General features: G+C 37.3%; 1 protein-coding gene across 1 annotated transcript in view; it reads left to right on the forward strand.

Annotated features, from left to right (window-relative positions):
- Positions 1–15,465, forward strand: part of TMPRSS15 (transmembrane serine protease 15) — a 110,246-nt gene that overhangs the window by 14,110 nt on the left and 80,671 nt on the right. The window contains exons 4-6 of the mRNA XM_036447555.2: positions 13–164; positions 3,257–3,301; positions 5,835–5,870. Of these exons, the coding sequence (XP_036303448.1) occupies positions 13–164; positions 3,257–3,301; positions 5,835–5,870 (233 nt within the window). The remainder of the gene's footprint in view (positions 1–12; positions 165–3,256; positions 3,302–5,834; positions 5,871–15,465) is intronic.

Below are 15,465 nucleotides of genomic sequence, written 5' to 3' on the forward strand. Positions count from 1 at the left end.
TTTGCTTTGCAGAAATGGCAGCATTATAGTCAAATTTGACCTTTTCTTTGACCAGTGGGTGTCAGATAAAACTGTAGAAGAAGAACTCATTCAAGGCATCAAAGCAAATAAATCCAGCCAACTGGTCATTTTCCGTATTGACTTGAACAGCATTGATATTACAGGTATCTGTGAACATTATTTGATTTCTTTGAATCATTAAGCTATGAAATTAAAATCCTAGTGCTATACCAGGAAGCAATGGAATCACCCTTGAATTCAGGAACATGTCTTATTGCTTGAAGTAACACATTTATCTGAGAAATGTGAAATATGGAGAAACCATATTTGAAGAAACATATCAGTGAGAAAAAGTTTATAAAGTATAAAATATCAAAAAGGTCCTACAAATATTGGCATGCATAAATGTTTATGTGTCTCATCATATTCTTGGCATTAGCCTGGCACATCCTGATTTCTCAGAACCCTTCCTCAGAAAGTGATACTCATTGGTTTCTGAGTCATGGACATTAGATTACAAAGTCAGGTGGCAAGTCCAGTCTCTAATTGAGAACATAAAGGGGGAAAGGAACATGAGGGGTCAATGAGTTTCATTCATCCTGGTTACTTATTTATATAATGAGATTCTATTTTCAATATAACAAATAATATAAGGTACTAATAAGTCAAAGGTGAAGAAGATTAGAGGATCAAAAATAATAACAGGCTATATATCTATCAATGCTTATTCTAAACTAGAGGCAGGGTGCACAAAATTTGTGCACAGGGAGCGGGAGGTTTCCCTCAGTCCAGCCTGCACCCTCTCCAATCTGGGACATCCCTCTCACAATCCAGGACTGCTGGCTCCCAACCGCTTGCCTGCCTGCCTTCCTGATTGTCCCTAACCATTTCTGCCTGCCAGCCTGATCACCCCCTAACCATTCCCCTGCCAGCCTGTTTGCCCCTAACTGCCCTCCCCTGCAGGCCTGGATCCCCCCCAATCACCCTTCCCTACAGGCCCAGTGGCCCCCAACTTCCCTCTTCTGCCAGCCTGGTCACCCCTTACTGCCCTCCCCTGCAGGATTGATTGCCCCCAATTGCACTCCCTTGCAGGCCTGGTCTCTCCCAACTGGCCTCCCCTGCTGTCTATCATGTGGTGGCTATCTTATGTCCACATGGGGGTAGCCATCTTGTGTGTTTGGAGTGACAGTCAATTTGCATATTACTCTTTTATTAGATAGGCTTTTTAATTCTAGATATCAATTCGACAAACATTAATTACATGGTGTGCTTATTTTGGCTGAGAACAATCAATAATATCCCAGCCCATCCAGGTCCACAATCCCTCATCTGTAAACCTTGGGGCTAATTATGTTTTGGAATTCAGAAGTTTGGGGATGTTAGAAAACTAAATAACCTACAAATATCCACATCAAGTGGAATAAAGGCAAACTCCAAATATCCTAATGTCAGTTGGAAAAGTTTCACTACAGAATGAGATCAGTCAATATAATTTTGCCTCTGAATCGAATATATAAAAACATGCAGAATTTTCAAAATTTGTTTTATTTCAATTTCGTAATAATAGATATGAAATTATGAACGTTGCTCTCCTTTATAACGTCAAACACAGTTTCCTCTTTTATTAAGTCTCCAGCTTTATCCTGTGGTTCTGTTCAGAGAGAAGACAGCCAATGTTCTTAGCCTCCTCTACTGATGGTGTGGTATCCTCGGGCACTGCTGTTGAGCAGAGACGGTTTTAGGTCTATGTCTGCTTCCCATGCACTGGAAACCCCCACCATTATTAGCTAGAACAGATGCATTACCTATAGCACATTTACTCCTCACCTCCATGCTATTACATGATGTCTTCACTCTGCCCATTTCGCAAAGATGACCAACACAGATGTTGGTAAACTGCCTTAAAGCACACAGCTCTTTAGAATTGGATAAAGGCTTCTGACCCCAGGAGATTAAACCTTTGTATCTGTGCTCTTAACCATTATATTAGAGTTTGTTCATAATGGTTTGATTTTTTGAACAATGTGGACTGATTCTTTTTTTTTAATAGTCTATTTTCTTCTAGAAAGGTAATTTCTTGCTATCTTTATTTGAATGTGCATCGGTTTCTGTAGGTCTCCTGTGGCAAAGTAATTGACAGGTGTGCTTAAAACTTACTTTCATGACTATTTGCAGTTGGGCTATTTGAGAAAGGAAAGTTTGTGGATTTAAAAGGTATTTATTTAGTTAATAAAAACCATATCCTTTAAGCTAACTTAGAATAAGTACCATGAATACAATCAACTACATCACAAAATCAACTCAAGAATATGCTCTTGAAATTATGTTTAGTTTTTTGAATTATATTACAACATTTCATAAGCTTAATTGTAGGTATTTAAGTCTAATACCTATGTGAATTTTTCAATTTATTACATTTTAAAATTGGTTAAGATTTTCACAAGTACTGTGGATCTTTACATAGTATCCTGTGTAGCTACACATAATAGAAATTAAAATATAGTCTTTGTGAAAGCATGGTCTAAACCTTATTATCTTCTTCATTAATAAGCTACCATGTATCATTTGTAAAGCTGCTATAACTCTTGAAAAAAAACAAGACAATGCAGAAATAAAGAAATACTGTAATAAACAGCATAGTTAGTACAAAAGAACATACCTCTTTACACACTTACCATAAATACAGTTTTGAACAAAAACAAATTCATCAAATGAGGGGTTGTCATAAGACATGCTTTGGTTTCCTTCAGAACTTATATAGTTGTCATAGTTTTGTTAAGGAAAAAAATACATATATTTTTAAAACTATTAAATATGTTAAAGGGTGAAGAAATAGCTATTTTCTTAAGTGAAAAGCACTGTATACTCAGACAGGACTTAGTTCTCATAAGATATTATGTACAAGATTATTATGGTGCTTTCCATAGATTTCAGAGCAGCTCCATTGGTTCTATGTCTGACAAGATCTGTTGGGTAATTTTATACTAGCTACCTTAAATATAAGTTATTCTATATAACCATAATAAATAAATAGATATGTTATTGAATAATTAAAATAAATCAAGCTTTTACATAAGCAAATTTTACAGAGAGAATATACAGATTCTAGGAATTCATCAGATGAATCACAATCAAATAATAATAGTGGCATTTAACATGAGATAAGATAAAACAGGAACCCTAATTGAAATGAATATTCCAACTGCACTCAATGTTTTGTAAGTCCAAGCTTCAAATCCACTTTGCTTTATTGTAGCATCTTCGGAGAGTTTCCCTACAGTGAGCCTTGCAACAACTTCAGGTCAGTACTATGGCATTTTAAAAGTGAACTTGGTGACCATCAAACTCCATTACATTACAGAAGAATTATTTATTTTTTCTTTTCTTTAGTAACTGTTTCTGAGACTCTTAGTCTTTATATTAACACTAGAGGCCTGGTGCATGAAACTTCGTGCACTCGGGTAGGAGTTCCTCAGCCCCACCTGCCCCCTCTCACAGTCCAGGAACCCTCAGGGGATTTCCTACAGACAGTATTCTGGCCTCTCTCTGTGTGAGGTGACCAGGCCTGTCAGGGGAAGGCTCCGCACCCATCATCCTGCTGCTGCTGCCACTGCCGGCCGCCATGGCTGCCTGCCCTCCTCAGCTCTCGCAGCCACTGTGGCTTTGTCTAGAATAGGGGTGTCGAACTCAATCAGAGAAGGGGCCAAAATCTAAAATCCAGCCTAAATCGCGGGCCGAATGGTTTACTGAACAGTCATAAACTGTCATTGTGATGGAAACGCAGCGGAGTGCAGTGATGACAGCGCGGTGCGGGCCACATTGCAAGGCCTGGCGGGATGGATTTGGCCCTCGGGCCTTGTGTTTGACACATGTGGTCTAGAAGGATGTCTGGAAGACATCTGGTTTATCCTGTCTAATTAGCATATTACCCTTTTATTCATATAAATGTAAGAAGCAGACTTTGGTAAGAAATAATGTAGTTCTTAATATGGCAGATTTCCTGTCGCCTAGTTATATCTGCCAAGGATACGCATTTCCAATTCCATATTTTAAACTCTATATACATTGGTATACATATATGGATGTGAGTGAGTATGTGAGTCACTGAGCATGTCTCTTTACCTCTCTGAAAATCTGTTCCTCATAAATCATGAATGACATAATTTTTCTGAATATTTCAGAAGTCATCCCAAATATCCAATTTCTATATGTGATTTTTAAAGTGAAAAGTGTCTATGTGTGGCCCCAAAATAAAGCTTTGATCATACAGTCATAGAGATGAAACCATAACATTTACGCGATCACTAGGAATGAGGGAAAGAAGGTTTCAAAATGAATGGCACAGCTTGGAAAGGACACTATAAGTTTGAATGTTAACTTTGCTCTCTTCCAACATGTTCTTCACCCCATCTTTCTAACTACAATTTGTCACTACTGCCCTTTAAAAGTAGAACTTGGGCTGAAACCAGTTTGGCTCAGTGGATAGAGAGTCGGCCTGAGAACTGAAAGGTCCCGGGTTCAATCCCAGTCAAGGGCATGTACCTTGGTTGAGGGCACATCCCCAGTGGGGGATGTGCAGGAGGCAGCTGGTCGATGTCTCTCTCTCATCGATGTTTCTAACTCTCTATCCCTCTCCCTTCCTCTCTGTAAAAAATCAATAAAATATATTAAAAATAAATAAATAAATAAATAAAAGTAGAACTTGGTTTTATCAAATTCACACCGTTATCAAAAGAGTTTGCTTTGGGAACTTATAATTTTAGAATTAACTGAGTTATCTTAAAAAGTAAAATTATTTTTTATACAAAAATCACTTAAATTGAAGCCGTAGACATGAATATTAATCTTGGCTCTGCCAATTCTTTACCTCTCTCTCTGAACATCTGTTTCTCATAAATCATAACTAATACAATTTTTCTGAATATTTTAAAAGTAATCCCAAATATCAAATTTTATATAAATTATTTTTAAGTTGAAACTTGTATTAGAATGATAAAGACACCAATACTGTTGGTATTCTTTATACTCATGACCATTTTTATAATATTTAAAAGCCCCATTTTTAAAAATAACTACTTGGGCCAGGTACTATCTTTTACAAACATTATTTCATTTAGTTCTCAAAATGATCCTGTACAGAAGTAATAAATTTTTCACTTAAAAAGACTCACACAGCTATTTAATGTCAAACTCAGGAATTGAAAGCAAGTCCTTTGTACTCCAAAGCCTATGGTCTAAGCATATCCCATGCTTCTATTTCAAATAACAGCAAATTCACCTAGGACATTTAAGTCTACAGCCAGTACAAAATTAATGAATTCCATATTTAACTAGTATTAATAATTTTAAAACATCATATTTTATGCTTTAAACTTCAAAGATGGCCTTGCCAGCATGGTTTGGTGGTTGAGCATGGATCTATGAACCAGGAGGTTGAGGTTCAATTCCGAGTTAGGGGCACATGCCCAGGCTGTGGGCTTGATCCCCTGTGTAAGATGTGCAGGAAGCAGGTGATCAGTAATTCTCTCATCATTGATATTCCTAATTCTCTCTCCTTCCTCTCTGAAATCAATAAAAATACATTAAAAATAAGTAAAAGATAACTTGAAAAATCTAATAATCTCCACTCTACAATTCTAAAGATCAATGAAAAGGTTTATTCTTAGATCCAAAAACAAATGATATATGCTAAAGTTAATAGATACTCATAATTCAAAGTAACTTAAAAGCTGCCAAGTTGAATGTTAAATAGGAAGAATATACAACAAATCCTAATAATCAGTTTAAAATATAATAATTGTTTTAATATAATTTCTTCTTTTTTTTTTTTACAGGCAAGCTAACAACCAACACTCCTTTGACAACCACAGGTCAGTTTTGATAACATTATCTTTTTTGTTTTTTAAAAAATTTCCACTAATGTTTCATTCTAGGCTTCTGAGAAATCTCTGATAACATAGTAGTTAATATTACTCCCTTTATGGAGAAGAAAACCAGAACTTAAAAATGTGCACTTTTAGCTTTAGATTTCACCAAAAGTTAACAACCTATTGTATGCTAATGCCTAGATTGTCTGACCTCACTCCAGTCCTCTATGAGAACTGAGTTTATTATCTGTTGCTAACAATGCCACCAATCGGATAAAATTGTAGGTTTCAGACATGCTTGCTCCCTCCTATGTTAACTTTAAAAGTAAAACAGCCAATAATTTTTACACAAAATTGGCTTACACGGGAATTACCAGAAGGATTGCAATTTGGGACATCCAAGCTATGACAAAACCAAGAGAATGTTACTTTCTAAAAAAGAAGGGGTGGAGAATGTTACTTTCTAAAATAAAGAAGGGGCTGAGGGAAGGGGATAGGAGCTGTTAAGAACAAGATACCATTGGCAGACAGGGGAGTTTGAACTTAGCGGCTTCCCATTGGCTGATTCATGATGATTTATTATTGGCTGCGACTGTTGCTAGACAAGGAGAAAATCTTGCTCCTGCTAAAATCTGCAAGGTACATTGAGTGGCTGTGTGTGGGAGAGCTCCTCCTGCAGGCCTTTCTGACTTCATCTGAAATGAGATTTTTAATTTATCTTTATTGTTCAAAGTGTTACAGCTGTCACCCTTCCCCACGCGCCCCCCACCTGCCCCCATTGACTCTCTCCACCGCAGGCCTTTGAGGTGTGAAAATACAAATACATTTTAAATGAGATTTTTAAAAAAAAAATGTATTTGTATTTTCACACCTAGTAACACCCACAGCTAATGGTTGCCAAACCAGGACCAAAGTAGCCTTGATTCACTCATTCAACAATTTTTCATTAAGTGCCTACTTTGTGCCAACTCTCAGTATGTATCTTTGGTGTGACAATTTGTATGAATTTCTAGCAATTATCTACTGTGCTTTTGTCTATCTGCTAGTTCACCAAAGCAACTTCTCTGGCCCCAACTTAACCGTCATGTGGGATGGCCTGTGTGTGTCTCCTGTCACATCCAGTAAACTCCATACAGGCAAAATTGCATAGAACTTCAGCTCCTAAAATAATAATGCCATTTTTGTGTTACTGTTACATATATACATGGAGAGGACATGCCTGTGTAAATACCTTTCTGGGTAAGACTGACTAATTCTTGTATGAAGTGGTTGATGTGATGTTTGAAAACCAAAGGGATACACAAATCATTACAATGCTTTATGAAACACACTATCACACTTCCAAATCCACAGAGGTCTTTTATGGTAGGATAAACCTGCCTGCTGTTGTATTTACTCATTATTCATATAGTCATACAACATATCCTATATAATAAAACCCTAATATGCAAATAGACCAAATGGCAGAACGACTGGTCGCTATGGCATACACTGACCACTATGGGACAGACACTCAATGCAGGAGCTGCCCCCTGGTGGTCAGTGCGCTCCTATAGGGGGAGCACCACTCAGGCAGAAGCCTGGTTCGTGGCTGGTGAGTGCAGCAGCGGCAGGATAGGCTCCTGCCTCCATGGCAGCCTGACATCCCCCAAGCGGTCCCAGACTGCAAGATGACACAGGCCTGGCTGAGGAGACACCTCCCTCAGTGCACAAATGTTGTGCACCTGGCCTCTAGTAGAAAAAATAAAACTGCTCTTCAGGCCATAGTTTCTTCTCCAAAGTGAAAGACTATGGCATCTACAGTCACCATTCAACACACTTTCAAAGCATGGTCTTAGGATTGATAAAGGTTAATTTGTTTAGCCTAAAAGTAAACTGGAAAAAAAATTGAATATATTAAGATTAATTTATTTCCAAAATGTTGAAAGTCATCGACAAATATTCAAATTAATGTCCTGTTTTCTATTTGTCTGTGTATTGATCCACTAAATGATTCATATAATCCAAGTTATTGCAGACCCCTTAGGTTTATAAAATATCCTATGAGAAATATGTGGAAAGACTGAGGGGAGAAAAATCAATGTCAAAGCAAGAAATCCCTGGACTTAACTTTTTCATTTTTACTCTCCTGAAGATATACCCATCAAAAATATAAGAAGTGGCTGAATCATATGCCCAATTTCCTCTGGCCAGAGAAATGAAGAATGGGGGACAGAAAACATAGGGTAATACTCCTCCTATACTTTTCTCTCCTGGAGGATAGAGCAGAAATCTCTTTTCCTACAAGAAAACCACAGGAATGGATTAAGCATACAGTTAGTCTTAGCTTCCACATTTTAAACAGTTGTTATTCAAAATGAAAAAAGTAACATACAATTCTCAGTCGTTAAAAAGGCATGCTAAATGTAAGGTTTGAGGCGCAGGAAACTGACCACCAAGGAGTTTTATAGTAAAGTTTATTCCCCAGTAATGAACGGGACTCATTACGGAGGTAGAGAAATCAGACTTGAAGGAGTTAGGAGGGGGGATGGACCCAGCCGGGCTGCCACCTGGACATGGAGGACAAGCAGCACGTGACTGGTCTGGGGGTCTTTTTAAGGGGAGGAACAGGAGAGGGTTGGACCCAGGGCAGAACAGGAAGAGGTGGGCTCCAGGACACTTTGGCAGGCACTTATTGATGGCTCAATGTCTTGGAGATGTCTCTGTGACAGATGCCAGTAATGTCATAACTCCGCCCACCAGTTGGGAGGAGGGAGAACCTTATAGTAAACCTACCACTAACTAAATTCACCAGTTACTCTATTTGTAGTACTTGGCAATCTACCTCGTCTTTTTAAACTTTATCTTAATTGTCCAAAAGATAATTAAAATATATGTCTTAGAGAGTGGTCATGAGAATTAAGATAAAACAGATACCACAGTTATGTCTCTATTCCTGAATAGCATAAAGAGGGACACAGTCAATGTTACATCCCCACTCTCTTTCCCATTATGAGTTGTTGTTTTTTAAATACAGTTGAATACATTTTTTAGCAGAACTTTCAAAAACTAAACTAAGGTTAAAATGAGATGATTATACTCAGTAATACTCATTTTAATCTGATCATTTATTTGACAAAAAATAAAAATAAGAATAGAAACCCCAAAAACCCACACTTCATTTCTGAAGCTTCCTATTATTGGAGACTATATCGAATTACCTTAATAAGGTAATTCTGTAAGTGCAGAATTATAAGGTAAGTAGGTGGAAAAATACCATATTTCATCTTTTACTGGATCCATGAGTTTCAAATCATATTTCCCATTTATTCCTCTCAGCTGGCAAGACACTATAGATTTATAGAGGGGAACAAGGCAATTAAACTTGAACACTGCAGTTTCCAAGCCATAATGTGTTATGAATATGCTTTTCAAGGGTGTTAAGTTTATTCTCATGTCTGAGAAAAATCAACAAATGCATGCATCATATACCTGCCGCTATACTATTATAAATTATGCCGAAGAAAATTGTTGTAGGAGAGCGGGTTCAAAGTCCATGAAGATTATGTGCTATTGTTCAACTGCCTTTGTTGTCAATGACCATAAAGTTTTACTAACCCCATTTGGAACACTAGAGGAGAGAGATAAGAACTAAAGTTACATTTCACTGATTGATATCTGGGCTGCTAAAGAGTACTAGAGAGGTGATTTTGGGCAATTGTTCGAATGCTTGCAGGGTTTGTAGCATATAGCTTGCCCTAGGCTTTGTTACTTACTGTGTAGGCAATTGCAGAAAAACAAAGTTTCACTATCATGGGCTTTCTTGACCTTATACAAAAATGCAATCTTGCTACCATTCCACTACGTGCAAGAGTTTGGGGACTGAAGAAAAATAATTGGCTGATTTAATGAAATTGAGTCAAGAGAAGCTGAGGTGGAATTATGTTCCTGGGTTGAATTGCCCCAAGACTATAACACAGGGACTTTTCTGACACCAAATGTATTATGACTTAAAGTGTGTTTCTTTCTCTACATTTAAGAGAACAATATTAATATATTGCTAAACACTGAAAACCCTTCTGTGCATATGATATCGGAACTGTTAAAGTACCTTTCCACTGTAATTTCATTTGGATCGACCCACGATGGTCTTGCTGAAAAGATTAAATTTGTTCTATCAAAGTGGATGAGAATTTCTGTAAGGTGATATCTTTTTTTCCAATACCGTGTAAAAGTAAATGCAGTTGGTCTCTTAAAGGCAGGCGTTCTAGGATTCAGATTCAACTGCCGCTGCTAAGCAAGCTATAAGGCTCTTGGGCTCAATTTGTCTCAAACAGCATCACTTGACTGCTTTGTATTATTACTCCCATTTAAATGACAGGGAAAATAACCCAGCCAGCATGGCTTAGTGGTTGATCATTGACCTATAAACCAGGAGATTGAGGTTTGATTCCTGGTCAGGGGGCTGTGGGCTTGATCCCCATTGGGGAGCATGCAGAAGGCAGCTGATCAATGACTCTTTCATCGTTGATGATTCTATCTCTCTCTCTCCCTTTTCCTTCTTCCCTGAAATCAATAAAAATGTATTTTTTTAAATAAATGAGTAGCCGAAACCGGTTTGGCTCAGTGGATAGAGCATTGGCCTGCGGACTGAAGGGTCCCAGGTTCAATTCCGGAAAAAAGGCATGTACATTGGTTGCGGGCATGCCCCCAATAGGGGGCGTGCAAGTGGCAGCTGATCGATGACTCTCTCTTATCCATGTTTCTATCTCTCTCTCTTTCTCTCTGTAAAAAAAAATCAATAAAATATATTTCAAAATTTTTTTAAAAAGAGATATTTAAAAATAAATAGATAAATAAATAGCTGGGAAAATAAAAATCTAGGATTTCTAAAATGTGATTTTCAAATTATTATCTTGCATTAACACTTTTTATAACTGGTTTCAAATTTTAAAAAATGGATTTCAGTCTTCCATCCTTCATATTCGAAGCATAGGGCCTGCCCAAGTAGGCCCAGGAGGTTCCTCACCCCATATCACTAGAAATTATTATGACTTTAGAGCATGCTGAAGTAATCACACTGAGTTTATACTGAATTTTTCATGATACAAATGTAAATCAATAAATGGTTTTCATTTGCAGAACCCCAATTAATATTAGTTTACTACTGGGTTTTCATAATATGCCAAGAAATTAACATCCTGAAGATAAAATATCATATAGAAATAAAGCAATGTGCAGGTGTTTTTCCACTCAAGATAACAATAACTAATATCTATGGAATTTGATCAGCTTCTAATAAACAAAACCAATTAATATTCTCTTAAATAAAATAATTATTTAGCCCAGCCAGCATGGCTCAGGGGTTAAGCATTGACCTATGAACCAGGAGATCAGCTTCAATTCCCAGTCAGGGCACATGCTAAGGTTGAGGCCTCAATCCCCAATGGAGAGCATGCAGGAGGCACCTGATTAATGATTCTCTCTCATCACTGATGTTTCTATCTCTCCCTCTCTCTTCCTCTCTAAAATCAATAAAAATAAGGAAAAATCATACAATTATTTAACTCCTTTCCTGAAAATCCTCTATTAAGAAGCACAGGGCAGACTTAGAAAAGGAAAAAGGCCAGAGTAAAAATTAAGGAATGAAATGGAAAATAGATTAGTCCACAACTCAAAGAACTCTAGTTTTAAAAATGAAAGGTCATTTTTTTTAAAAACTGGCATCTGGCTAATTTCTGTAACAGTTAATGCTTTAATCAATGATTTTGTTGGAAATTGTCATTTATGTGTATGGAAAATTAGGTAAAAATGCAATCTAATAAGAAGCTAAACTATACTGCTCTTATATAACAATTATATTTTTCAATATTGGTTTCAATATGAGGAACTTCTTGCCCTACTTGGTTTGGCTCAGGGGATAGTGTCAGTCTGCAGACCAAAGGGTCTCAGGTTTGATTCTGGTCAAGGGCAGAGGTCTCAGATTGGATTCTGGTCAAGATCACATACCTCAGTTGCAGACTTCTCTCCAGCCTGGGCTCTGGTCAGGCTCATGCAGGAGGCAACCAATTCTCACATCAATGTTTCTCTCTGTCATTCCCTTTCTCTCCCACTTTGTCTAAAAATCAATGGGAAAATATTATCGGGTGAGGATTAAAAATATATACATATTCTCTTTCTCCATTGACCAAGGCAGCTGAAAAGTGTTCATGAAAAAAATCTATAGACATATAATACAAAATCAGCTATAGTTCCTAATATTTTCACTTCCAAATCAAAATACTTCAAACTCGAGTCATTTTCTAATCCCATCAGCTGTTGCTCTTATATTCACTACTAGGGCCCAGTGCATGAATTTGTGCACATCAAAGGAGTGGTTGGCACAAGGCAGGTCTCAACCCATCCTCCACGCCCTGCCTGGCCCCTCCCACCACAGCCCCCATTCCTGTCCGCTGGCAGTCCCTCTCATGCTGCCACCACTCCCATGGAGTGATTTGGGCCGGCGCCAGCAGCAGGTTTGAGCCAGTGCTGGCACAATCAGTGGGTGCGAGCGGCCAATAGGACTGCGGCATGCAGAAGCAAAGAATTTTCAGTAACCGCCAGAGGCTCGCCCAATGACAGTAACCGGCATCCCACCTTGGTCTGGCACCCCTGCTCGCCTGATCCACCATCCTGCCGTGGCCAATGCCCACCATGTTCTGCACACGTCCCCTGGTGGTCAGTGCATGTCATAGCAACCTGTTGTTCATTTGTTCTACTGTTCCATCTTTTTGCATATTAGGGTTTTATATATATATATAAATATATATATATATATATATATATATATATATATATATATATAGAGAGAGAGAGAGAGAGAGAGAGAGAGAGAGAGAGAGAGAGAGATGTAGATATAGATTGTAACTAATGATCCTTAGTAATTTAACTGGCCAATCCAGAATGATACCAGTGTAGGTATCATTCTTAGCACCCCCTTCTCCCCATCCCTTTGGTCAGGAGCACATCTGGCCACTAAAGTTCACCAATTTCATTTGTAAAATAGCAACTGAGTCCATGTCCCATCTCTTCTGCTAGTGCAAGAGTTCCAACCCTCACTAACTTTCTCCTTGATTGTTGTAACAGTTTATCTTGGTCTCCTCTTTCTATGTGACTCTGACTCTCCACTGGCTCCAGAATTGTGTTATTGAGACATAGAGTGGTCATATCACATAGGTATCTAAAAACTTCCTATTGCCTATATAAAATATATATATATTTCTAACACTTTTCAAAGGAAAAACCAGTCCCCTAGTATTTGGCACCACACTCCCTGCCTTCTGTGACTTTCACTAACATCCTACCATCCAGAGAAGTTACATTCACCTGTTTTCCATATATTGTTATGCTCCTGTCACACAATGTATACATTCCATATGCCTCTTGTCCTGGGACATTTCTAGGCATCCTTCAAAACCTACTTTATGTAAAAAAAAGTTTATAACCTCTATCTCAAAAGGAAATGAATTGTCTAATCCTTGTTGTTCCCATAGCACATTTTTAGATCTCTTTTTAAAAACTAACTAGAGCCGAAACTGGTTTGGTTCAGTGGATAGAGCATCAGCCTGTGGACTGAAGGGTCTCGGGTTAGATTCCAGTCAAGGGCATGTACCTTGGTTGTGGGCGCATCCCCAGTGGGGGGTGTGCAAGAGGCAGCTGATCGATGATTCTCTCTCATCGATGTTTCTAACTCTCTAACCCTCTCTCTTCCTCTCTGTAAAAAATCAATAAAATATATATATTTTTAAAACTAACTAGAGGCCCAGTGCACAGCCAGGGCCTTCCTTCATTCTACACCAACCTCTGGTAGTCAACGCACATCATAGCAAGCAATCAAACTCCTGGTCAGTCAAACTCCTTAGGGGACATTTTGAATATTGGCTTTTATAGATACAGATTAGTAATGACCCAGTCTCTCACTAAACTCCAAGCTCCATGAGACTAGAGTCTTACTACTCCCTTTATGTCTATCCTTAAAAATGTGTTACACAAATAAATAGAAAATAAATACTTATGGAGTGAGTGAATAATTATTAATGACATCAAAGGATCTCATGTGTTTTTGAGGTTAGATCTACAGAGGTTAATAGGCCATAGACAGAAATATGAAGTTCCCATGGAAAGTATTAGGACAGACAAAGTGTACATCTTCCTAGCCATATCCCCAAATCTGAATAGCTAGAATTCTATTAACTACTATTAAAATGAATCTAACATAAATTTTTTTTGTTGTTTATTTAGTTAGCAAGCATTTATGGAATACTATTGACACTCCACCTTTCATGGGTCAGGGACTTAATGATTAAGAACTCTTTTGATTATTATCTCATAGATATCAATGGTAATAGTATGTATTTGGATTTATTCAGTATCCTTTTATCATTCTATTTTTAATGTCTTATATGGGAATATTCTGTCATTTGTGAACAGTTCTGATCTTTATACTGTTCTGTTTTTAGATGTTAGGTGATCCATGAATTTCCCAAATGTGTATATCCCTTTTAATTAGAGCTAATTATAAAAATCTAATTTAGTTCTATATATACTCAGCAACTCTATCCATAAATGTTCCAAATGAAGTATTACCTTAGTAGATTCATTGACATAAGCACTTTTATTTTTGCAATTAATTTCATAGAGCGTTGCAGAGTAAAATATGATTTTAGAGCCCAGTAGATGGCAGTGCAGTGCTGGTTTTAAGGTTAAGAACAATAACCCCCACCCCCCCCCAAAAAAAATGCTATTGAGTTTAAAGATTTTCAAAAACTTTAAACCATCGTTGTCATTCTAATCATAGTCCCCAAAAAATCAGATTATCACACTGCTCTGAAAAATAGAAACATATGTCTTTATCTAGTGAGCATAAAACAGCATGTCATTTTTAGAATCACATGTAAAATTCCCAATTACTAGAGTAAAATGTGTTTCTTGCTGCATCTCTATGTGTCAGTGAAGGACAGGACAGGCTGAGAAGTGCACATTGATCAGATCCAGGCACGAGATGGCAGAGAACTCTTCGGAGGCATGTCTTTCCTGTAAGAACCCTGACCCATATTGAAGGAAATATTGAAGGAAATAGTCATTGGATTTTTTTTTTCCATTGCTCAATATAGCTCTGTGCTGGGAATTTTAAGTAACTTATTTTACTATAAAATGGCTTTCGTTGGCAAATTTTGCTCTACAGAATGCAAACCTTGACTTCAGCCACAATATTTTTTAATATATGTATATGAGTAAATGAAATGCTTACCAGTAATGCAGATGCTGTGGAAAACATTCCAACAAACCGTCCCATATAACATATATAACAATCCTAGCAGGTGTAAACATTAGGGGCCAAATGTCAAAACTGTAGTGTTGATTTATCAAAGTTCAAATAAAATAAACATTCATATTTAACATCTATGAAGAATTTGTTTAATATAAAATCCTAAGTTTTACAAATCATTGATATATTAAACGAAATTAATATTTCCAGGGAAAATTGAAATATGTGCTTGTAAGTAAGAATTTAAACGAGAAAATGCATAATAAATATCCAAACTTTGTACATGTGGTAAGGCATTAAATCTGATATGTA

The sequence above is a fragment of the Pipistrellus kuhlii genome, unplaced genomic scaffold (assembly GCF_014108245.1).
Source record: "Pipistrellus kuhlii isolate mPipKuh1 unplaced genomic scaffold, mPipKuh1.p scaffold_m20_p_2, whole genome shotgun sequence".
Classification (NCBI taxonomy): Eukaryota; Metazoa; Chordata; class Mammalia; order Chiroptera; family Vespertilionidae; genus Pipistrellus; species Pipistrellus kuhlii.